The following is a 25,135-nucleotide window of genomic DNA, read 5'->3' as shown; positions in this document are numbered from 1 at the left end:
GGTGTTAATGAGAGAAGCAGGATAATTACCTTAAATTACTGGACGAACAATAGAATGCAATTAATGTAAAATGCAAATTCTGATATCCGATTCTGTTCGAGACAACTTTGAGTTCCAAAGGTCTGAAGAAGGGTTTCGGCCCGAAACGTCGCCTATTTCCTTCGCTCCATAGATGCTGCTGCACCCGCTGAGTTTCTCCAGCATTTTTGTGTACCTTTGTGCTCCAAAGGTCTAGTCAGATAAATAAACAATGTTCTTGTATTTATGTTAACTATCGAGACACACTGAAAGTAGCAAATTCAAAATAGTAGAGTTAGAAAATCTAAGTGACAAGAAGATCATTGCACAAAGAGCTGGAGTAACTCAGTGAGCATGTCTGGAGAACATGGAGCAGCATCTCTGGAAAACATGGATGGGTGATGTTTTGGGTCGGGACCCATCATCGTGGTTCTTACAGACAGAAGGGAGAAGTTCTGTGAAACAATGAAATATGGGGCTTAGTTGATCATCACCTCCGAAGTGACAAAACTGCTGATCATTCTGGAGCTGACAGTGCCCTGGGAAGAGCGTATTGAAGAAGCTAATTAGAGGAAATGCGCAAAGTACCAGAAACTGGTGGAGATGTGCCAGGACAGTGGCTGGAAGACATACTATGAGCCCATAGAGGTGGGCTGTAGAGGGTTTGCAGGACGCTCACTCTGCAAAGTCCTCGACCAGTTGGACATTACGGGGCTGGCAAAGAAGAGGGCCATTCAATCTGCAAGCAAAGCCGCAGAGAAAGCCATTAGGTGGCTTTGGATTAAGAGGGCTGATCCGTGGGCAGTTGCTGCTGGGACACATCGGACTTGATCAACCCCGGCTGGGTCGCATGGGCAAGGGTGTCTGATGTTGTGAGACCTGAAACACCTGATGACCCCAGGTCACATCACTGAGGATGCATCCCAGCGCATCTAGAAGATGTGTCTTTCACACATTCCATTATAGAGGATATCATATGAGTGTTAAATGCACCACACTAATTGGAATAAATGCAAGATGGTCCCCATGGAATGTTTCAGACCCTGATCTACAAGGAAGCGAAAATGCAAAGTGTAGCATCTCACACCAGAAGAGGACAAGCTTTGAGAAGGCGATCGAAGAAAGTCGAATAAAGGAAGTGGTTAGAGCATTCCGGAGAAAAAAGTCCTTTCAAGATAGAAAGGATGGATAGGGAAAGGTGTTCACTTCATGTGGGTGGTATCATAACGTTGGGGGCATGACACTGATCATACATCTGTCAGGATAGAAGGCAAGGACAAGTGAAAACACTACCATAGTTCTGGATGAGGAGAGAAGGAATTGGACAAAATTCAAAAGGGAATCGTGTAATATCAGGCCGTGTCTTGGAATAATTGGCATCCAATTACGATACCTCGAGAATTGGTTATCTATGCACTTTGCCTCAATTCATCAAGGAAACGGACATAGAGGCCAGTGAGATCAGTGTGGAGAATACTGATATGCAACAACAGTTTGAAATCAATTAAGTGGTAATGTTGGGGCTCTTGAAGAGTATCCAAGGCTGGGAAGAGGGGAAAGAGAGGATTTGCCAGTGCCTTTGCATCTTTCCTATTCACAGGAGAGGTCCCAGAGGACTGAAGAGTAGCCAATGTTGTTCCTTTGTTTAAAAAGGCCAGGAGGTTGAGGGGAAGATCTTATAACAGTCTGAAGAAGAGTCTCAACCTGAAACTTCACCCCTTCCTTCTCTCCAGAGATGCTGCCTGTCCCACTCCAGCATTTTGTGTCTAGTTTCGGTGTAAACCAGCATCTATAGTTCCTTCCTACACATATAAAATTTATGAAAGGTAAAGATAAGTTAGATAGTTGGAATCTTTGATCCAGAGTGAATTGTCAAAGACTAGGGTGGGCATAGCTTTAAGGTGAAAGGGGCAAAGTTTAAAGGTGATGAGTGGGATCACATGAAGGCAAAAGTACTACCCCAGAGCTGTTTACAGCAACAGCTAACATGAGGGTAGACTAAGGATTTCAAGCTATGTAATGCTACTTGGACTCAAGGGTTCAGACAGAAACTGTGCAGACCTATTGGGTCAAGCCTGCATTTTTATCGTGAAGACCTGTACCAACCTTATCACATAATTCACATCTGTTCTCAGTTGGCTGTAGCATGGTTCTGTGACATCTCTGCATCTGTGAAATAGCAATCTGCTTACATTGGAGGTCACACTTGCTCTGGCTCACAATTGGCAAAGTTCGGATGAATCAACCTGATCCTCCATAATGACGCAAAGACCTTCAAGGCCCCATAGAAACAGATAACTAGTCCACTCGCCAGTGTAATGCTAGTGTGCTATTAGTTTTAGGCACAGATTAAACCAGAGTAGAGGTCATGCTCTTCTGGTTCCAAATGACCTCCTACAAGATGGACTCTCCATGCTCCTAATCATCTGATACATTCGGAAGGCCAATGCATTTAGCCTTTGCACTTCATCTACAATAGCTTTCTCGTGTATTCTTCTCTATGTTCCACATTGTCCCACATGATTCCTCTGCGGCAGCAAAGAACCATCCTGCAGCAAACCATTACCATGGCTTCTTGACATAGTGTCAGATGGCTCTGTTTACGCACTTTCTCGCTCGTGTGTCAGATGACGTTCCGCCATCGCTTTGTCACAGCCAGTGCCACATCTGTGCCTCTGCAGAGACCGTCCGCAGTGCATGCCTCTCCGCCACAGATCAGTAGGACGGCCATTGTCTGTACCTCTCCACAGTTGCACTTGTCAGAGTCCGAGAGCCCCCACTTCTTCAGGTTCAGTCCGCAAATCCCACTCCAATGCGGAGGTAGTTCAGGGCTTTCCAGGTAGTACAAGGCAGGTGGTGTCCTGGTGCCATCTGCTGTTTCTTTTTGCTGCCTGGTACGGTTGGCTCTAGTTCCATGAAGCTGTTCCGACTCTTCAGGCGTTTCTTGGCATGTTGGTGATTGTGCAAGGGGTGACGGGGGTCTGTGTCCACATTGAAGCATTCTACTGCAGCTGCCCGATCACGTCTTCGAGATGGTTTGTCGATGCCTGCCAGCTCGTACAGATGTTCAACATTTGTCGGCTTCAGGCAACCTGTGGTTTTCCTGCAGGCAGTGTTCAATGCAGAGTTCACCTTGCATGCATGATTAGAGCGGTTCCAGGTGGGGCTTGCATATTCTGCCACTGAGAAACAGAGAGCCAGGGCTGCAGTGCAGATTGGTGTTGGGTCACTTCCAAATGAGCCGTTTCCAAATTTTTCGATGACCTTATGCACTGCAAACCAACAACCCATATTCTGTCTCCATGGATAGAAATAAAAAGCTGGAGTAATTCAGCGGGGCTGGCAGCATCTCTGGAGAGATGGAATGGGTGACCCTTCTTCAGACTGGTTAGGGGTATGGGAATCGAGAGATATAGGCTGTGATGTAGAGAGACAAAGAACAATGAATGAAAGATTAGCAAAAAAAAGTTAGGATGGTAAAGGAAACAGGCCATTGTTAGTTATTTGTTGGGTGAAAATGAGAAACAAGTGCAACTTGGGTGGGAGAGGGATAGAGAGGGAATGCCAGGACTACCTGAAGTTAGAGAAATCGATATTCGTACCACGTAAGCTGCCCAAGCGAAATGAGACGCTGTTTGCATTTAGCCTCTCTGACATTGGAGGAGACCACGGACAGTGAGGAATGGGAAGGAGAATTAAAGTGTTTAGCAACCGGGAGGTCAGGCAAGTTCAGGTTGTCTACATGGTTCTACTACCCAAATACTAAAGAGGAACAGGATGCTTGCTACCACATGAGCCACGAGCTCGGCTCAGACCGCTCCTCCTATACCTCGTTTCTCCAAAACATTTATTAGTGGTGGGTTTCCCCAAAGTCACCCTACAATGAAACATTCAAGAAAGTAGCATCCAATTGCATACTTCATTTGTGTTAATATTTTAGAATGCGGTTGTTTTAGAATGTTGTACCTACCTCAACGACTTTCTCTGGCAGTTTTTTCCATACACACACCACCCACTGTGTGAAAATGTTGCCCCTCGGGTCGTTTTTAAATCTTTCCCCTTGTGCCTGAACCCATTGCCCTCTAGTTATTGATTCTCTTTCCCTGGGGAGAACATTCTGTGTATTCACCATATCTCATAATCCATATTACTAAAATTAAGATCTTGACCACTTCCTGTTTTTCTGTTTTATGATTTTAGAAAAAACGCTGCCACTTACTGCTGTGATTTTTGGCCATCTTACTCAGAGTCCCCCACTGCTGCGCAGGACAAGAGGATTTTACCCATCGATGAAAAATAAAAATAGGTTTTAAAAATATTGACATTCTCTCTGCTGCCTTTGCTGGTGTGAGGGGTAGGGACTATAAAACATGGAAGTGTTGTGCCTCAGTCAGTCTCTGCAAGATGGGGAAGTGAGCAGGCCATCTCAGTCCCCCTCCACTCATCAGGTACAGAGGATTTTTCCCATCAATGAAAAATAAAAGTGTTATTAGTGTTTAAAAAATGTTAAGAATCTCTATCCTGTCAATCACGCCATGAAGGCCACACCTTTTCCGGTGGGAGGGGGGACGGATTAATAACCTGGAACTGTGGGTGTGGCTCAGTCTCTGCATGATGGGGGAGGGAGAGGTCACGACTCTATCTGAGCTGTGAATCAACAGTACACACTGCATGTCTACTGAACTGTAAGTGTTTTTTTGCGTGGTTTTATGGTGGGTTCACCCTGCTTGAAATGGTATGAAACTGCATTTGAATGTGGTGGCTTTGCACCCTGCATGAAGGTATGAAACTGCATTTGAATTTGTTGGCCTTGCACCCTGCTTGCAATGGTCGGAAACTGCACTTGAATTCGGTGGCCTTGCACCCTGATTAAACTGGTAAGAAACTGCACTTGAATTTGGTGGCCTTGCACCCTGCTTGAAATGGTAGGAAAATGGATTTGAATTTGCTGGCCTTGCATCCTGCGTGAAATGGAATTTCAAGCAATAGCCGTGAGTCAACTGCCAGCCCGCAAGCCGCGAGTGAGCTGCCAGCACATCAGGCTTGAGGGACTCAACTGCCACCCCAAGAATCCAGTTGGCCCACAATATCCATACTAGTCCTCTGGAGACCAGTCCACACTATGACCACACCCATGCCAACCTACGTCCACCCGCGACAAGCTACGACAAGGTATGACCTGTCGCCGGTTGACGTAGGTAGTCGCCAATGGAATCTATCGAAGTCAACACCGACGACAACCTACGTCAGGAGACGTCAATCTGTGCTCATTGGCGTCAAGCCAACTGTCACCGAAAAGTTTTGAACATTTCAAAATCCAGCGGCAACCAGAAAACGATACGATTCTTTGGCCGATTTGAGGAGACTACTCACAACCATACAGGCTTCAACCCGGCGACCATGTGGCGACAGACTAGTCGCCTAAAGAAAAAATCACCTTAGTGCGACTTTACAAATAGCAGTGAAAGGTAATGTTCATACAATGTTTCTTCTCAATATAGCTCAAAATATTTGAGTCGTTCTTAAGGCAGAAAAACAGCATTGTTATATTCAATGAAGATATCATGAAAGGATTGACACTACTAGTGGTTAAATGATCAAAGTTCAATTGTGTGTAAAATTGTTGTGCAAATTGTCAGATACTTCTTTTGATGCTCCTTTATCTCAGTTCAGGTTATAAAACCAAGATGCAAGTAAACACTTCCCTCATAAATAAATAAATGTTGACTAGAAAGTCAATGGATAAACCAGAACTGAGGCTGTTAGAAACTACGCTGCAAGTTTCTCAAATTTGCTAGCGCTTTCAAAAAAAAAAAAATCCTCCTTGTGCATCCTACAAGTAAATAAAACTACGATTTTCTGAAAAAAATGTCACTACAAATTTCCGGAAAAACTATTTTACATGAGGATTAACAACTCAAGGGCCTGACCCACTTGCCTGTCATTTGCACGTCACGCAGATGGCGCGCAAAGATTTTGTACATCACAAAACCCTGTGGCGCCATGCGCGGCCGTGTGTCACTGCCCATGTCATCACGCACCACGCGCGCTTAATGCGCACCATGCATGCATCACGTGCGTGTCACGACACGCGCGTCGTGCATCGTGACGCATAAACGATGTCACGTAAATTATGCGCAAATGACGGCCAAGTGGGACAGGCCCTTTAGGCTTCAAACTTTTATTCGTACTTCCCACAAATTTTATGAATTTGGATGTTGTAACTGTACCTTTGTTTCTGGAACAAAAAATATACTTTTTAACCATCTTAAAATGCAATGTACTTGATTAAATTAGGCATCCACTTGCATTTTATAATGTTAATACTCCATTCCATAATTTTAATTGATGCATCTGAGAAATTTACAGAAAGTATTTAAAGTCAAAAATCAATGCAATGATTGTTCATCATTTTTTCTCTGGCCAGTGACGTACGTATCATTAAAAATGTATGATTGAGTCTTGTCTTTCTCAGCAGTTGGCCCATGTAGCCTTTGAACAGGAAGAGCTCACTGACACAAAACCCAGTGAAGATCAGGCATTCAGTTGTTTTCACAGAAACTTTGCAACAGTTAGCTGATACAGCACATCCACTTAATCTATCAAATACAGACAGGCACAGATTTACTAATCTATGGCTCTTAGCAATGGATGACATCGTTTTCCACTTACTAGGTTTTATTAGTCTCCCGACAGGAGTTTCTGCCTTTTCAACTTTGAAATCTGCTGTAATGCTGGAAAAACCAACCGTGTCAGACCTGCTGCCACCTTTGGCTGACAGTACAGCTGACTTTGTTGCAAAGTATTGTAAAAATTGGCTCCACTTCTAAGGAATCACACTGACATTCTTCAAAGACAATGTTTGCTAATTCTGGAAACTGTTTGTTCTGGTACTTTCATATGGGTAACAGCTGCACATTTAATAATTTACAGATAATTTAAATTCCCTGGCTCAGTAGATGTTTTACTCCCTGAAAAACCAATGATAAACATGACATCCCAAGCTGTGATGTTTTTCATGGATGCAATGTTTTTAAATTAGCTTGTCACTGCAATTCATCATATCTGGTCAGTCATTTGTCCTTCATGATTTCTTTATCCCTCTTCCACTAATTCAGGCATTAGCCTCTTTCTAAAGTGCAATTTCAAATCTCTGGTGGACTTTGATGTTTCTCTGATTACCATCTTTTATGCGGGTCTCCAGAGTATTAGATAGCAAATCTCTCAGATAGCACCACAGCCAAATAAAAACTAATCCAGATACAAAATCTAAAAATATGCAGTCGTGTCATATTACCAATTAATATTGCCAATTTTTCCAAAGCTGTTGTGGCTGGAACTGCTAAAAGAAGCCGAGACACTGATAACAGTACTTCAATGCTCAGTGCCAGAGGGTTAGAAAGCAACCTGATGTAATGCTCTACTCAACAAGCTAGAGAAAAATGAAATGGGATTTGCAAGCCAGTCAAACATTCAACATGGCATCTGACAATTTGAATTTGGAAATTGACAATTATTCAGACAACAGAGAAATGTTAAAGGTAAAGGAAGACTGGAAGAGCTCAAATTATTTTTAAGAAGTAGCAGAGACCTTAGAATTGTAAGAGAATTTGTAAATACGAATACAAAACTGGCTCAGTGGCAGGAACCAAAATATGACAATCAATAACTGGATGTGTTTGCACTGATGTTCCATTATTCTTTAACTTTGCAAATTACTTGGACATCAATCCCAGGGAACAACGCTGAGAATTGGCAGGTGATGTAAAACTTGCCCGAGTGTTCATAGTGACAAGGACTGTTACAGCAATTGGGGCGGGTTGGACAGATCGCTGCAATGTGCGGAAGGAACTCACTAATAACTGGAGGAATTATACAATTTGAAAGGACTTGTTAATAAGGAGTACAGCCATAAATGGATGCAAAATCTAAAAAGTAGAGATGGACAGAGAGCACTTACCATTCATATAAACAAAATCACAGAGCAAAAAAAAGTTAAAAGTATGATGGCTTAATTGACTGAGGTTGACATACAATATAGATCAAAGCAGAATTCATACTAGGGCAACTCAGTGGGTCAGGCAGCACATCTGGAGAGGGATGCATGGCCGTCCGAAGGGGGGGGTGCGGAGGGCCATTTTTCCCCCTAGATTAATTTTAAAAATCGCGCCGCCACCCCCGCCGCCGTTCCCCCCCCCCCCCCCCCCCCCCCCCACACCCCCCCCCCAGGCCCCCCCCCCACCCCCGCTCAGCCCCGCCGTTCAGGCCCGTCCGCACCCCCCCTCATGCTACCCCCCTTTTTGAAAAGCTTCGTACGGGCCTGGAATGGGTGACGTTTCGAGTCGACACCCATCTTCAGATCCGAAACGTCACCCATTCCTTCTCTCCAGAGATGCTGCCTGACTGAGTTACTGCTGAGTTACTCCGGCATTTTGGTTCTACCTTCAATTTAAACCAGCATCTGCAGTTCTTTCCTGCACATTCATACTAGGGCATTGTGTTACTTGTTTGGTGTCATGGTGTATTGCAGACAATAAAAACACAAAATCCTTGGGAAAAAAAAAGTAGTGTCTGCAGAGAGAGACACGCTGGAAATGTTTCTTGTCCTTTCATCAGAATTAGGCAAATTTCTAAAAAAAGTGTATGGTTTAAGTTGCAGAGAGTGGAAGAGGAGAATATTTACCTCTAGTTCTCTGCAGAACATTACAACTTCTATATCCATATGAATAATAACTCAGTTATCAACAGTGGGTTAGCAATAGGCCAACTGCCTTCATTATCTTCTGTACTGCTTTTTGGAAGCCAACTTCACTTTGAACGTGCAACCAACATTTAAAGTTTTTCTTAAAAAAATACGTATATAATTGCTTCTAAAGGTTTTCACCACCGTAATACTTTGAACTGTCAGACATAACTATTTACATTTTGGACAGTAATTTATTAGATTATACACTTGTAAAACTTTTTTCATTTAGAATGCTTATTGAAATAATTATGGTTAGATAAATATCAATATTTGGTACTAACATTATTTCATGTTTGAAGTGCAAGCTCTACTAAGTTTAGTATCTATACTTGATCATAATTATGCTTTGATCAGGTTAATAATGAACCATAAAATGCATCGACTAAATCTCTCCGCCCTCGCGTCTCTCACACGCCTAATGTTGGAGATCTAAATGTTATTAAAAATACCTTTCTTCAGATCTGCTCAACATCTTGCCATAAACTTTCTTCATCCAGATCATTAATAGCTGCTCACCGTACAGTCAATTGTACAAAAATAAGTGTTTCCCCCATTTCACAAAGCTTGAAAAGCTTCCAATGCATGAAACTCTTATATTATTTCACAACTGGGAGGTATTTACAATTCCAAATGTCTTTCATGCATTGCTTCTCTGTTCACTTTGAATAAAATGTCTTTTGCTCAATGGCTGCTTTGCAACCATAACTTATCTGTCTGGCAAAACTCTTTGATGGAGTCTGATTGTTCAATAATGCTGCTATAATGGGCAAACACAATGTCATGTTCTTTTTTCTACATGTGATCCAGGATCATCATGATGCCAAATTGAAAATTAATGGCTAAACTGTAAATGCAGAGTTTACTGTGATAGACATTTGAAAAGTATCTTGTAGATAATAGAAAAAACATTTTTTCATCTAGTGATCATCTCCTAGTCTCCTTTCTTTTGAAAAGAGTAACTAAAATCAGTCCAGCTGTGACTTCTGGCTGCTGCAATTACAGCTGCCAAGACTCTAAGCTTAAAAGTTCCTTTACTAAAGTTCTCCGGCTCTCCATCTAACCTTTCTCACTCTTGGTCACCGGCTCAATCTCTTTAAATGTCTCCAAGCCACTTTTGGTTAATAAATCTCCTGTGATCCAATTGATTTTGGTTTGCAATGTAAAGGAAGACTAACTTTGCAGACAAAATTTGAGACGGTATTACTGTTGCACAAATGACAGGAACCATCCCAAGCCATGACCACCATCAGAGACTAGTGCAGAGAAAATCATTGCTGAGACTACAGACTTCCTATTTTTAAGATAAGATTTCATGTTCTACAATGTAGTGCTGGTCAGTGTACTACATTGGTAAAATAGTGTTATTTTTACTAATGTTTCTTCAACTATAACTATAATTGTGACTAATAGTGATGGTTTAATTAGGTTAGTTTGTTATTGTCACGTACTGAGGTACAGTGAAAAGCTTTTGTTTATGTGCTATCTAGTTAAGAAAAGACCATACATGATTACAATCAAGCCTTTATCTGAGGGATATAGGGGACAACATTTAGTGTAAGATATAAAGGATAAACAATACAACATTTAGTGCAAGAATTAACACTGATGTCTGACAAAGTCCAGATAAAGATAGTTCAAAGGTCTCCAATGAGGTAGATGGGAGGTCAGAACTGCACGCTAACTGATAAGAGGACCACTCTGTCGCCTGATAACAGCTGGGAAAATCTGTTCCTGAATCTGGAGAGGTGCATTTTCTAACTTCTGTACCACCTACCCAATGGGAGAAGGGAGACAGAGCTGTGCACTGTGCTAGATCACTAGGACTGATCTAGCAACCTTCATTGCATCCTAATTTCTGCTGGGGTTAAGCCCAGTGAACAATTCAAAGATCATAATCATAGTCCTCAACTGGCTCTGAATTGAAGTACAGATTTAAACTGGTAGCCAATGTTTGAAGGCATTATTTCCTGACAGGGCCTATATTGCAGCCTTAAAGGTACAATTACCTCCTGCAGGCTAGATACCAGAGATCACTGTTATAAATGGATACAACGAATGCCACGCAATTAACTTCAATTATTTAAGTCATTGACTTCCCTTTGGAACACTTGATAGTATTGAACACCACACAAAAGGCATTCTACGTTATCCGAGTAAAAAAAAATGTGATGCATGCACTAAGTGTGATAACAGTACCAGCTACATAAAGGTCAATGGCAATGGCATGAGCTGGGGACTATTGGGCGATCAGAACGCCAGAGAAACCTTGAAGATGTATACGAGCATGGCAGAAAGTTTTTTGGGGGGAATCTAGGGATTAGCAGGTAAAGTGATCAGGATCCCAGACGCCACAGATAATCAGAAGTCATTAAGAGTGGACGAGGTCGGGAGGGGCAGGGCATGAGGTCTGACCCAAGTACCCAGGTAGGCCAATGAACTGGCAATCACAGGATAGGCACAAGACTGAAACATGACCAACATTACCCTGCTGAATTGTCCTTGCCATAACACTAAATGTAACAAAATATATCACAGCTGCCACTTTGTTATTTGCAATCAATGTTCGGTCCTTGTGCTAAAACTCAGCATGACATGCCAATCTTCAATTATACTATCTGAGAAGTTATCAAAGAAATTCATTATTGCAATACAGTTTTCTAAGCATCTGTAAGGAAATCGAAAAAGTTATAAAACTGAAGAAAAATATAATTTCTGATTAATCCAAATATAGGTTCAATTAAAAAAATTAAATAATTTGTTCCCATGAACTGACGAGATAAAAATGAGCAATGACCTTGTCCATTATATTATTCAGCCTATGGGGATTTTGTTAGACTCTAAATGGCAATTACTTGCAAAGAAAGCTTTTAAAAATGCATCTGAAACACACAAATATTGATAATGGAGCTGGTGCAGCAGCATTTTACGGAAAAGTAGATAAACATCTAAAGAGTAAAAGAAAATGATAAAGATACTGTTAAATACGGAAGATACTTGTGGGCACATAAATGTTGACCGATCAATTGCATCTGTTTGACATTTCCATGGATATATTTTGTAATCTTTTAGATAGATAGATAGATAGATAGATTCATGATTAGTTCGGGTGTCAGGGGGTTATGGGGAGAATGGAGAATGGGGTTAGGAGAAATAGATTGGCCATGATTGAATGATGAGGGAGACTTGATGGGCCAAATGGCCTAATTCTGCTTCTATCACTTATGACGTCAAATTATATTCTCTGCAGCAGTTGGCACATAATTCTCTTTAATATATTTTGGAAATAAAATATTCAGACATAAATATTGGGGCAGCACAGGTGCTGGATACATAAAGAGCCTCTACAAGTCTGAAGGAGTAGGTCGTCTCCTTACCTGTTACACAATTTAATGAAGTGCTCTGCTGTTAAAATGAAAGGCACATCCAAAATAATAATTTTACTTCGGAGTCACGTGAGTGATTCCGTGAAGACCCCAGCTCCAGTGCTCATGCGACATAATCGCACAGCGTGCAGAACGCGGCCAGCGGAGGTCGGGCTAGCTCCCGCATCCAGGGACGAAAGGTAAGTACTTACCTTAATCGGGCCTTGTGTTTTTTGCTCCAGGGGAGCAAAGTGAGGCATGGTGAGCGGCCCCGTTTCGACTCCAGCGTGGAGCCGACAGTGGACGGGGAAAAGGCGCTACCCGGACCGCAAACGCTGCGGACCGCTGCAAGGAGCTGCGCTAATACCGGTCCGCTGAACAGCTGTTTGGTAACAGCAGCGGACCGGCGGGAAATTTAAAAACCCGACCGGCAGCCCTGCAGACGCCTGACAAGGAGAATCGCCGCCCGGGAACCGCCACAATGCCGCCTGGAAAACGGCAGGCAGCCTCTACATGCAGGTAAGGGGAAAATTTTACCAATTTACAGGTTCCACAGGAGCCAACTTCCTCCAAAACTGGCACAGGTTGAAGACAGCAAGAATAAGTGTATCTGTCTCCCCAAGCCAGAGGAGGTCATGGAATTTACCTCCAGGAGAAAAGGGGCATTGGCTGAATGCCAAGGGAGCTGACTCCTACCCCAGTGCTATTGCACTAGCCATCTCCCTTGTCGAGGGATTGATGCAACAGCGGAGTTTGAGCTATGCCTCCTCCAATTTAGCGCACCCTTTTTAGAGGCTAGCTAAGGAGGCCAGGGCTGGGCTGGCTTAAGCGCTGGGCAGGCGGACGAGAACAGCAGTATGCCAGGGGAGCAGGATCAGGAAGAGCTACTGGGTGTCGTGGGCCACTACATGGCTCCTCCACGCGACCATCTTCCCAACAAAAGCCCTGCAGGAGCAGGCCTTTCCAGAGGCAAATCCGCAGGCAGCTGGGTCTAGTAGACTCGCAGACAAGCAGCGAATTCTACAGAAGGTCAAGATGTTACCACCTTTGCTCGCCTTTTCCACGGATTATATTCTCCCAGGATAAGGACTATCCCTTTGCACTACCAGGGTGCTGACGCCTAAGATGTTCCCATATTTGGGATACTCGACTGAACAATGGTGCATATAGACCTGCCCGCAACCCCGAATATATGGGGCTATGCTAACCGCTGCTGCGGGAAGAGAGGCAGCTAAACCTGTGCGCCTCATGAAGGCAGGCTATGGGACGAGCAGGACATCGCATCCAACACCCAGCTGGCAGCACCCCTCGGCATCCACCAGCGATATCAAACAAGGACTGGTGAAAGCCTGGTGACCGCTTCACATCCCCCATAGTTCTTTTTAGACGGGGCCCAGAGCAGAGCCGTGGGAAGATGCGCCGCCCCACCGACAGCACCAGCATACCAGCAAACTACGCCTTCATGAAAAACAACAAGCATGGAGGTAGGTAGTCTGGTTCCTCCCAGTTTACACTAAAACAAGGGTGTTCTACTAACTGCATGGAGGAGGGCATTTACACTTGTGGATAAAGCATGGGATGCTGTCACAAATAACTAAAATATACTCAACAGTATTAGAGGATAAAAACGAATTCAAATTGGGCATATTACCGCCAGTTCAGCAATGCGCCCAAAGGGCATTTTCTCCCTCTAAGAAAAGAGAAGTGAGAAGGCAAGCTGAACTAAAAAGGCTCATTACTAAACGGATCATGGGAGTAAAAATGAACCATTGGAATTTGTATCGAATATATTCACCAAAACTATAAAAGATGGTGAATGTAGCATCATCATTGATCTAATATCACTAAATAAATCTGTTGAGTATATCCACTTTAAGATGGAGACGGGGTTTTGTCACTGCCAGACATCTGATCTCCCAAGGATACCTATGGGGAGCATTGATATGGAAGATGCTAACTATCTTATACCCATACACTAGGATCATTATAGATACCTAAAAATATTTACCTGGATCATGGATATCCCGGTTAGGGCAACCATGGGAGCATATAGCATTTCATATGGTCTAAACCTCAGCCCTAAACTATTATAAATGGCCATGAAAATATTAAGAAAACAAGCATAATCATGGCACATATTGGATGATATCCTCATATTAGGGGAAACAAAGGAATTAGCTGTGGAGCAGTTCTAGCTACGAAACAGCTCCCTAAGCTGAGGTTCATCCCATGCCCAGATAAACCAGAATTGAAGCGTTACTACCAAGGATTATCTGGGCTTCAATAATAATTCCGTCCATATGACTGTTACTTTGCCAAGATACTTGGGTCACTATAATCAAATCATGAATGTACCCACTGAAGCTATATCACAATTAAGGTGGTGGGCAGACATATATTTGGCATAGTTTTCAGCCCTATTATCATCACCAATCCCAACTTGGTTATTTTAAAAACCAATGCCAGTACTTTAGGCTGGGGAGCAACTAAACTCCATATCCAGCACAGGTAACAGATGGACCAAGTCACAAACATCGTTACTACACATACCGGGCATCAACTTCTTGGGATTGGTGATCGCCTATTGGGCTAAAAAGCATATCCATTTCAAATGCAGCACGTACATATGTGGTTATGGATTGATAATACTATGGAGGTGGCTTATATCAACCATATGGGGAGCATAATAATCATTATTGTGCAACAAATTGGTCAAACAAATCTGGCAATGGTGTGTCAAAAGACATTTTAACTATCAGCTTCCTATGTCCTAGGAAGCTAGAACACAGTGGGAGACACCATGTCACGGGGTAAAATTTATGATTACATTGAATAGATGTCAAACCCAAAATATCTGCTAAAGTTATTAAGCAGTTTGAAAGCCAGATATCAATTGGTTGCACAAGACGGAATCACCAGTAACCTATGTATGTGACTGAGGAACCAGGTTAGAGGCAGCAGCGATAGATGCCTACACGCTGGAAGGGGGAATTTTGCTTTGCCTTCCTCCCTTCTGCCTCATCAGACGGGCACTTTACAATACAGATGGGATCTGTCTCCGAGATATTGATCGTGCCCGACCGGCCTACACAGCCATGGTTCCCAGTTCATTACGACACGGTGGGCGAGTCACCTATGGATTTCCCTAGTGGACCATGGTTGCTGACTCAACCCAGTATCAGGCACAAGCCACCCATGCCAGGGGAACATCAAACTCCTGGGTGCAGGTTTTGAATAGACCTTACCAGGGACTGGGATTATCCAAAGGAACCATTACCACCATGTCGGCATCCCTGCGAACAGTCACTAAAAGTTAACATGGGTAAAATACTGCCACGACGCAGGGACAACATCCCAAACTATTCAACCACTGACGTATTGAAGTTCCTGGAACATCTACACCATGACTAAAAAGTAAGTTACAGTGCCGTAAATACAGCATGGAGCGCCTTATCTGCTTATCTAAAACAGCATGTCAACAGAGCATGGGATCCCATCCACTGAAGGTAAACTTATGAAGGGCAACTATGATATAAGCCCCAAACACCCAGGTATATACCCATGTATGGGATATTGGTGTGATATTGACATATCTCAGAGAATGGCACCAGCCAGATCCCTCAGCTTGCTTAATCTATGTTTTAAAAAACGCTCATGCTTATGGCTCTCGTACACGCTCTAGATTCCGGTCACTCCATAAACTAGACTGGATAACATGGTGATTACCCCAGACGCATCACGTTCATATTTAGGTCTGGTAAAATCTAACTCGCAGGTATATGGGACTACGCGAGATTATGAGTTCGGCACGAACTAGTAGGGTCGAGATCGCCTGTGTTTTCCGTGCTGTAGTCGTTATATGGCTATATGGACCAGGAACGCCCTATTCACTGGTGGGATTCCGGGCCTACCCACCAGAGTCCAGGTTGAGTGTGGTGACCCATCTACTACTATATATAGACACAACCCACAATCTTAGAGGGAGATGAAAGCCTATGGGTCAACCACAGTAACCCAAGACGGGGTACGAGCCAAACCACTCCAGGTGGCTCAAACAGGTACTGAAAGCTGCCGGAATAGATAATAATACATTTAATCCCATTCCACTAGGGCAGCATTGGTATCAGCGGCTGAACGAATGGACGTTCCAGTTGACCACATTTTCAATACAACAGAATGGTCAAGGAAACGGCGTTCAGAACATTTTTTATTATAAACCGTTGATAAACCTGATTTAATTGCAGGAGAATATTACAAACTGCAATATTAATTTAAGCTCAGAGGAGCTCTTTTATGTTGTTATTGTTAACAAATACCTTTCTGTTTCTTTTGAAAGCAGATCAACTGGTGATTACGATAACACTTCCTCCCTCATAAACTTCGGCAGTGAGTGAAATAAAAACTGTTACACGGTTTGAAATCACAGACCTTTGAAGTCTTCACGGAATCACTCACGTGACTCCGAAGTAAAATAGTAAGATTAAACGAGTACTTACCAGTACGAAGTTTGATCAGTATTTTATGAGGAGTTACGGTGAGGGATTAAGTGCCCGCCGCTCCCACCCTCATTATACAGATCAAACTAGTAAACTGATGTCTCGTGATCTTTACTATCTTACTTCAAATATTGTGTCTATTCTGTGATTTCACACCGCTGCTTCGAAGTATGCCGCATGCGCACTGGAGCTGGGGTCTTCACTTAATCCCTCACCGTAACTCCTCATAAAATACTGATCAAACTTCGTACTGGTAAGTACTCGTTTTAATCTTACTATCAAATTAGGTCCTCCGTTATCCTGGATTAAAGATATTACCATGCAAAAGAGCCCAGAGTGATAAATTAGTTGTAGTATTTAACCTTCAATGTTATAATTCTAATCAAATGGCATACACACTATGCACACCCAATAGAATTAACAGCGAACCCTTTGTAGTCGCCACTACAAACGGCCAGACGTACAGGCCCTCTCGTCGGGGCACTATTTTACCAGAGACCACGGCTTCAGGATGTTACAGGCTGGCAGTTGGAGTTCTTCTCCGGCGATCCCCAGGGAGGAATCTCAGGCTCTGAATGTCGAGTTCACACCCCGCCCACGGCTAGAAGCTCCGCAGATCACAGCCCCATGATGTCAAAGTCACCAGGCCAGCGATCGGAGCACTCCTCTCTGGCCACTCTGCGAGGGAAAAGTCCACGCTGTGCCTGCTGCTGTAGCTCTAGTTCCGACTCCGGAAAAAGCCATTCCAATCCATGCTGTTATCGGCCTGTCCCACTTTCGCGACCTTTACCGGTGACTGCCGGCACCAGTGATAGGTCGCCAAAATGTTCAACATGTTGAAATTCAGCAGCGATCAGAAAGACACTACAACTCTTTGGAGACCTCTCACGACCATACAGGCGACCCCTGGTGACATGTTGCGGGTGACCTCTCGTGACTGCTGAATTTTCAACATGTTGAAAATTTTGGCGACCTATCACGGGTGCCAGCAGTCACCCGTAAAGGTTGCGAAAGAGGGACAGGCCCTTTAGGCCGCGAGGGAGGCAACATGGATAAAAAAATTGCCTCTCCGTCGAGGAAGCGACCGAAAGCGAGTCCCCACCACCCCCTACACAAGACACACCTAGAGACACCAAAACAAACATTCGGACACACTAAAAAACAGTAATCAGTCTCTAAGAAGAGCATTATTTTCCCAATGGATAGGGAAGAGATGACCAAAATACACGAAGTATTGCTGCTTCATTGTAGCCAAGTCAAGTCAAGAGAGTTTTATTATCATGTGTCCCAGATAGGACAATGAAATTCTTACGCTGCAACAGTGTTAATGAGTATTACCAAACCAGCTATTAGGCATTATCATCACCGACGCTCCAATAGAATTAACATAGAACAGTTAAACTCTTGAACAATACCATTGTTAAAAAACCTACCCAAGAATAGCCATTATCAGTGAAAGGTTATTTTGAATTTAAAGCTAATTCAACCTAGATTAGTAGAGATATATTCATATACAAAATTCGGCAGACTGGCATCCAATTGCTGCCAAACCAAAACTGCGAAATGGAGATAGGAACATTTTTCATAACAAGATAGTCAAAAGGCAAGTTAATTACCTTGCCCTGCTCCCATGAATCGCAGATAAGAAGTCGTGAGAAAGGTTAAATTACTGCATTCTCTCAGCTGAGGTTATGTCTTATACGGCAGGGACAGTGTCTTGCACTACATTCCATTTGCTCAAGACTAGAGCTGGTTTATAGAATGCATTGTATTTTTTTGCAATTCATGGGGATACTTTCAAAAAGTAAAACAGGATGGTACTTATAATGATGAAAAAAATGACTGGTTGTAATCTCCAGTGTGCTTTACTACATTCACTTTGTTGGACAATTTACATAAAACAACAACAAGATATTCAGAAATGGCATTGCTTGTTTTCACAATCTGTGAATGTTCCCATTTGAAATGTTTGCAAAACAAATGAACTTCATTAAAATCACAGGTAGGCAAAAATGCTGGAGAAACTCAGCAGCTGAGGCAGCATCGATGGAGAGAAGGAATAGGCGATGTTTCTGGTTGAGACCCTTCTTCAGACTGATGTGGGGGGGGGGGAGACAGGAAAAAGAAAGGAAGGGGAGGAGAGAGTGGGCTGTGGGAGAGCTGGGAAGGAGAGGGGAAGGAGGGAGAAAACAAGGACTACCTGAAATTGGAGGTCAATGCTCATACCGCTGGGGTGTAAACTACCCATGCAAAATATGAGGTGCTGCTCCTCCAATTTGTGCTGGGCCTCACTCTGGCAATGGAGGAGACCCAGGACAGAAAGGTCAGATTCAGACTGGGAGGGGGGGTTAAAGTGCTGAGCCACCAGGAGATCAGGTTGGTTATTGTGAACTGAGCGGAGGTGTTGGGTGAAGTAATTGTCAAGCCTGCGCTTGGTCTCACCGATGTAGAGCAGTTCATTAAAATCACAATAATTTTGGCAATAAATAAAGGGGAGGTACTCAAAATAGATTTGATTTACTTGCATTTTGCTTGTCTCACAGCAGACATTAAAACCAGCTATTTCCATTTAACATATTTAGTTATTTATTCAGTCCCCTTCCTCTGCCCTTTCCTCGCAGTCCTTCACCGTATTTTGCCTCGGGTGCTGCAGACACCAGACGTTCCTGGTGCCAACCCAAGATATTTGTCTTGCCATTAGAAATCAAGGTCAAATTCTGTAAATAGACACAAAATGCTGGAGGTACTCAGCGGGACAGGCAGCATCTCTGGAGAGAAGGGATGGGTGATGTTTTGAGTCAAAACCCTTCTTGTGACTCTTCAGGGGAAAGGGAAACAAGAGTTATAGACAGTGATGTAGAGAGATATAGAACAAAAGATATGCATATATGCAAGATAACCAGCATCTGCAGTTCCTTCCTCCACAAATCCTGTCAACTCAGCAAGTTACTGACATCTCACCTCCAATTAATTACTAACTCCTGCATTGTAATTAAGATTAAATAATGCCAATTAGTTTGACAAACAACTACCACCAAAGGTCCAGCATGTTTAGGCCCAATCACCACAATTTTGTATTCTAGGTCTTTATTTTGAAATGTAGGATTCTATGCATTTTTCTCCATATGCTCTCTCTATATGTCTCACTTTTCTCACAGATTTATGTGCATTTCCAATCAATTCCTCATGTTCTTGCACATGCTTAAGATGCCATTTTACTTAAATAATGTATTTGCACGATTAACTGAAGTGTGCCTTTTAACACTTCTCTGTATAAAATGTCATTAATACTTAAATTGCTTGCAAGAATGGGCAAACATGGTGCTTCAAAGACAATTACTATCTTCCTCTCTATTCATCATACTTCTAACTGTAACTAGCTTCTATAAATTTTCAAATTTCCAAGTCACCAAATTGCATCAACAAAGCAATAATTCCCTCACTTAACCCTGGAAAACACCGTTGCTTAGAATCTTCCAATTGTTTACCATGATCTTCTGCTTCTTTTTGCCGCCAAGCCAACGTATAATAATGCAGTCAATGACTCCTTTATAAATGAGGCCCCTATGAAATAAGTCAAATGCCTTTTAGACATCCACATAGATGGCATCCTCTCCATTTTCTTTCCTCAGTTACCTCAACATCAAGCATCATCAAGGACCAACACCATACTCTTGTTTCACTCCAGCCATCGAGAAGAAGATATAGGGATCTGAAAACCATGACCTCTAGGTTCAAGAACTGCTTCTTCCTAACACCCATTAGGTTATTTAACTCAACATATGCCAACCAAACTCCGAACTACAAACCGTCCTGGTTGCATTAGGAACTTCAGGCTTTTGTTTGATTTTGCACTAATATTGTCTTTTATTGATTTATTGAACTTTGTTTTATTATGTCATCTATTGAGTACTGAGTTTACAGAGCTGCTGCAAGTACATATTATTGTTCTGTTTCGGTACATATGACAATTAAACACTCTTGACACTTGAATGGGAAATAGCGGCAGTAATTCCCTCTATGGCGTTAGATCTCCTTTCATCCCACTGAAGTCGTTCCTATGCAGTGAAGCCACACTGAAGAAAGGGAGGCCTTTTGGAAAAGATTTTTCAAATAAAGTTTAGATCCAATTAAGAAGTTCCACTTTAAGTTGTTCCTTCTTCTTCTTCTTCTTCTTCTTCTTCTGTCATGTGTCTTTTAGACCTGCAGCTCCGTTGAGGCGAGCCAGGCCAATGTGTCATCGTCCAGGTCAATCAGACCTCTTTCACCATTCGGTGGCCGGTGTTTGGGGCAACTGGTGATTATGTGCTCCACTGTCTGTGCTGGGTCCCCACACTCACAGGAGGCGCTTTCCACGAGGCCCCACCCCTTCATCGCTACTCTATAGCGTCCGACACCTGTCCTCAAGCGGTTGAGGGTTGTCCACTGCTTTGGGGGCAGGTCCTGGCCAGGGACGTCCATGAGGTCATTGATGTAATGGTGTAGCCTAGATGGTTCCGCTGACTTCCACTGGTCTCTCCATCTCGTCTTGACCCATGTTGTTCCTAATCTTCCTCCATTAGCCTGATTTCTTGCAACCGAGATGATACTTTGGTAAAGAAGATACACCCAGGAAGGTGCAAATAACTGATATGAAGTAAAATAGCCATACAAATTGTTTGCCTTTTAATATTCAATTATTTGTTGCAATCATTACAAGAACTATATCTTCAAATTAGTAGCACCTGGTAAGGCAAGAAATGGTGCCCGATATGTTTTCTATTCAATTTAATTGTGGAAAGATTAGAGAAGCCACAACTCTCGGTAGCTTCCAAAGTGCCCTTTTGCAAACCAGTGTGAAACAATGTTAAAAAAAGTCTAGACCAAATGCAGAGATGTGCCATTCTTTTGAAAGTGAACAAAAATGTCACACACGTTACCAAATGGCATCACATAAAGCAATAAATTTAAAAAATGCTTGTAAGAGATTAATCTTATTCATTGTTATTTTCTTCCCTACAGAAGTACAATGCATGTCTGCTAAAGATATGAACATTCTATCTTTTTAAAATTCAAAAGAGTTTGCAAGATAAAACTGCGTTATGAAAAAAAGGCTTCCGTGTGAGGTCACACACGTGACCAGTCATATTTGACCTCTGAGCCCAAACAAACATTGTCAGCATAACATAAATGTTTCACTTAATAAACTTCAAATAAAAAAATATGAATCATATATGCAGTACAAAACAATATACCCGTAATGCTTTCAGAATTAGAAGAGATGTATTCCATAATTTTCATAATTTGGTCACACACGTGACTAAGAATGGGACCAGATGCATTATTGATTCTGTGGTCCATGTCAGCTACATTCAATTTCTATGTCCTGACTATGAGGAAGCTCTGCAGAATTAAATGTCCTATGCTGTAATGATCCAGCGCCAGCAATGTCTATTATCAAGTCAGATAATTTCCGCTATCTCTACATCATAACCATCAAATAAATACATAATGCTCAGAACTCAAATTTCCATTTACATGGAGTCAAAATGACTGCAGATACTGTAATCTGAAGAAAAATTATCAAGCTACTGAAGGAACTCAGCAGGTCAGGCCGAGACCCTCCCGCAGTTCATTGCAGGTACATACTCTGCCAGTTATTACTGAAACACCAGAGATGAGGCAAATAGGAAAAACAAAATATTTGAAAAGTAATCTTTATACCAGCAGGAACATAATTCAGAAGTAGGCAATGTTTATATTTGTAAGTTTCCTTCATTATAGAGTTCATATCAAAGTCATCAAATTAATCAAGTTATATCATCTTTCAAATAATAAAATATGTTGTCAAGGGTACTTCTTTCAAACCCTCTCTGCAATTTATAGAGCACAGCTCGCAAATTGGGAATGCGATGTAAACAGTGAAGTACACTACACAAAAACATTTTAGAAACTCTTTGGATTAATCTAAATTCAATGTATACAATGTAATCAATATGAGAGGTGCAGAGGTGTGAAAACGCACGGCTTCTGATTCAGGGGTAGTTTCTTCCCAGCTATTATCAGGGAACTGAACCATTCTATCACCAACTAGAGAGTGGTCCTGATTGGATGTCGGACTATCTTTAATCAGACTTTACCTTGCACTAAACATTATTCCCTTTACCTTGTATCTGTACATTGTGGAGAGTTTGATTGTAATCATGGATAATCTTTCCAATGACTGGACAGCTTGCAACAAAAAAGCTTTTCACTGTACCTCAGTATACGTGACAATAAACCAAACTAACTAACTAAAACCATGAAGGGAATAGATAGGATGAATGCACAGAATCTTTTGCCCAGAGTAGAGGAATCAAAAGTAAAACAACATATTTAAGGTTGGTGGGGCAAGATTTAATATGAACCAGAGGGGCAACTTTTTCACCTGGATGGTGATGGGAATATTGAACGAACTCTCAGGGGAGGTGGTTGAGGTGGACAATACGCGCAGGAGTAAGCCATTCAGCCCTTCGAGCCAGCACCGCCATTCACTGTCATTTTGGGTGATCAACCACAAACAGTACCCCGTTCCTGCCCTCTCCCCATATCCCTTGACTCCGCCATCTTTAAGAGCTCTATGTAACTCTCTCTGTAACTATTGTAACAGCATTTAAAAGACATTTGGACAGGTGAATGATCAGGAAAGGTTTGGAGTGATATATGGGACTAGCTTCAATGGGGTATGTTGGAATCTATGGATGAGTTGGGCAGAAGGGCCTGTTTCCGGGCTGTAGGACACTATGGCTTTAAGGCATCATGATTAGTCACCCACATGAACAATTTTGAAGACAGCCTATTCCTTGTACTATCTTTTAGATTTATTTCATGTTTTATTTTTCACACTGGTTCCCTAGTCCCAGATCACTGTAGATTTCGAAATGGAAACATAAGAGCCCAAGATGAATGGTCCCACTACTTCCACTTATTTCAGTAACAGTCCGTTCAAATCTGGGAACATTCGCTCAAGTGCAGGAGTAAATAAATGGCAGAGAGTAGAATGAACTAGTATTCAAATATGGAGTAGACAGTAAAGCGGAAAAGCCCCTCTCAGGTGCACGATTTGTTCCGCCGTCTTTCTGTTTCATTTGACGCGTCCGTGGCTGGAAATTTCAAACATATTTACCAAGACTTGAATTAACACTCATCGTTCTCGGATGGATAACGCCAAGGATGTGTTAGTAAAAGCTGAACCGTATCTTTCGACATAACCGTGTCCTCTACTCTGATGCAAAAGGGTGGAATTTTAACTCACGTTGGACGTGTCAATGTCTAAAAGTAGCCACCGTGCTATATTGTATTGCCATGTTCCCCATCTATATTTAGGATGAATAAAACGTCCCCGCAGTTGTCTGGAGGAGTATGTATCACCGAAAGAATGACAAGTATTCATTTTTAAACTGGGACACAAACAAGACGGGCGGAGCCCAAACGAGGGAGCAATGTTGTAACACCACACGCACAGATGCTCGCTCATCTTGTGATGGCCATCGGGTCATTCGCAGGACTGTAACAAATGCAGTTGACATCTATTTTTAATCAAAGGTCAACAAACCCCCAAATACATCAACATACTTCAATATTCCACGCACAAAGTACTTCTAGTACCTTCCGACAGCCAACTACCCCGTCCTTTTTAAATGGTTAAAAAAACACAACGACCTTTATAAAACTCTTCATAAATTGTGAAAGTATAAACAGTTGTTTAAAGGTTCATTCTCTTCAACAAGGTACCAATCACATCACCGTCGTTGCCGACACACTACAGCAGTCCCCGTTATTAAAAACCATAAAATTAAACCGTGTTTCCAATTATTTATTGTTTTTTTAAAACAAGACGTTGGTTCAACTCACCGCTGGTGCTCATTTTGATTCGATGAAGTGTATTCCCAAATAAATAATGTCCGAAAAGGCTTGTTGCACACGAATCAACCTGTTGTCACTTAATGCGCAAAAAAAAAAGAGCTTGCGCCTCTATCGGGAAAAAAAGGCGGATTTGCAAACTAAAGCTGCTCGTTAAATCGATGTGGCTCAATGTCGGAGCGGTTACTTTATTATTATTTTTTCCTGTTTGCATCCGACGATTTTTCCTCCCTTCCCGCCGGCTGCGGTTTACCTCCCTCCTGCAGCAGCAGCAGCAGTGATGGCGCGATTCCTCTCTCTCTCACACTCACTCACAGCCCAAATGCGGCTTCTGGTCCTCGCACTCGTACTCTCTCTCTCTCTCTCTCTCTCCTCCCAGGTCTCTTGCCCAGCGCTCGTGCCCGCGCCTCCCATTCCCCGTGCCCGCGCCCGCAGCAACACAGCCACCGCCTCAGCCAAGCGCGCCCCCGCCTCCCATCGCTGCCGCGGCGGCGGCGGTCCGGGGCTGGTAGGGAGGCTGTGCATCTAAACTGCACGGAACGAAACTGTTGCAGGTGATTGTTTTTGCGGGCAAGAGGCAAAAGGCTGGCTGGAGACTTGTTGTTTTGTAGGAAAGGAACTGCAGATGCTGG

The 25,135-nt window shown here is 42.7% G+C and overlaps 1 protein-coding gene across 2 annotated transcripts in view; it reads right to left on the bottom strand.

Moving 5' to 3' along the window:
- LOC129702794 (actin-binding LIM protein 2-like) overlaps positions 1 to 24,837 on the bottom strand; it is a 230,139-nt gene extending 205,302 nt beyond the window's left edge. For both annotated transcript variants that reach the window (XM_055644778.1, XM_055644787.1), the window contains exon 1: positions 24,495 to 24,837. In XM_055644778.1, the coding sequence (XP_055500753.1) occupies positions 24,495 to 24,507 (13 nt within the window). In that variant the 5' untranslated portion in view covers positions 24,508 to 24,837. The remainder of the gene's footprint in view (positions 1 to 24,494) is intronic.
- Positions 24,838 to 25,135: the final 298 nt, after the last annotated feature.

The sequence above is a fragment of the Leucoraja erinacea genome, chromosome 1 (genome assembly GCF_028641065.1).
Source record: "Leucoraja erinacea ecotype New England chromosome 1, Leri_hhj_1, whole genome shotgun sequence".
NCBI lineage: Eukaryota > Metazoa > Chordata > Chondrichthyes > Rajiformes > Rajidae > Leucoraja > Leucoraja erinaceus.
The sequence above is the reverse complement of the archived record's forward strand: the minus strand, read 5'-3'. Positions and strand labels throughout refer to the sequence as shown.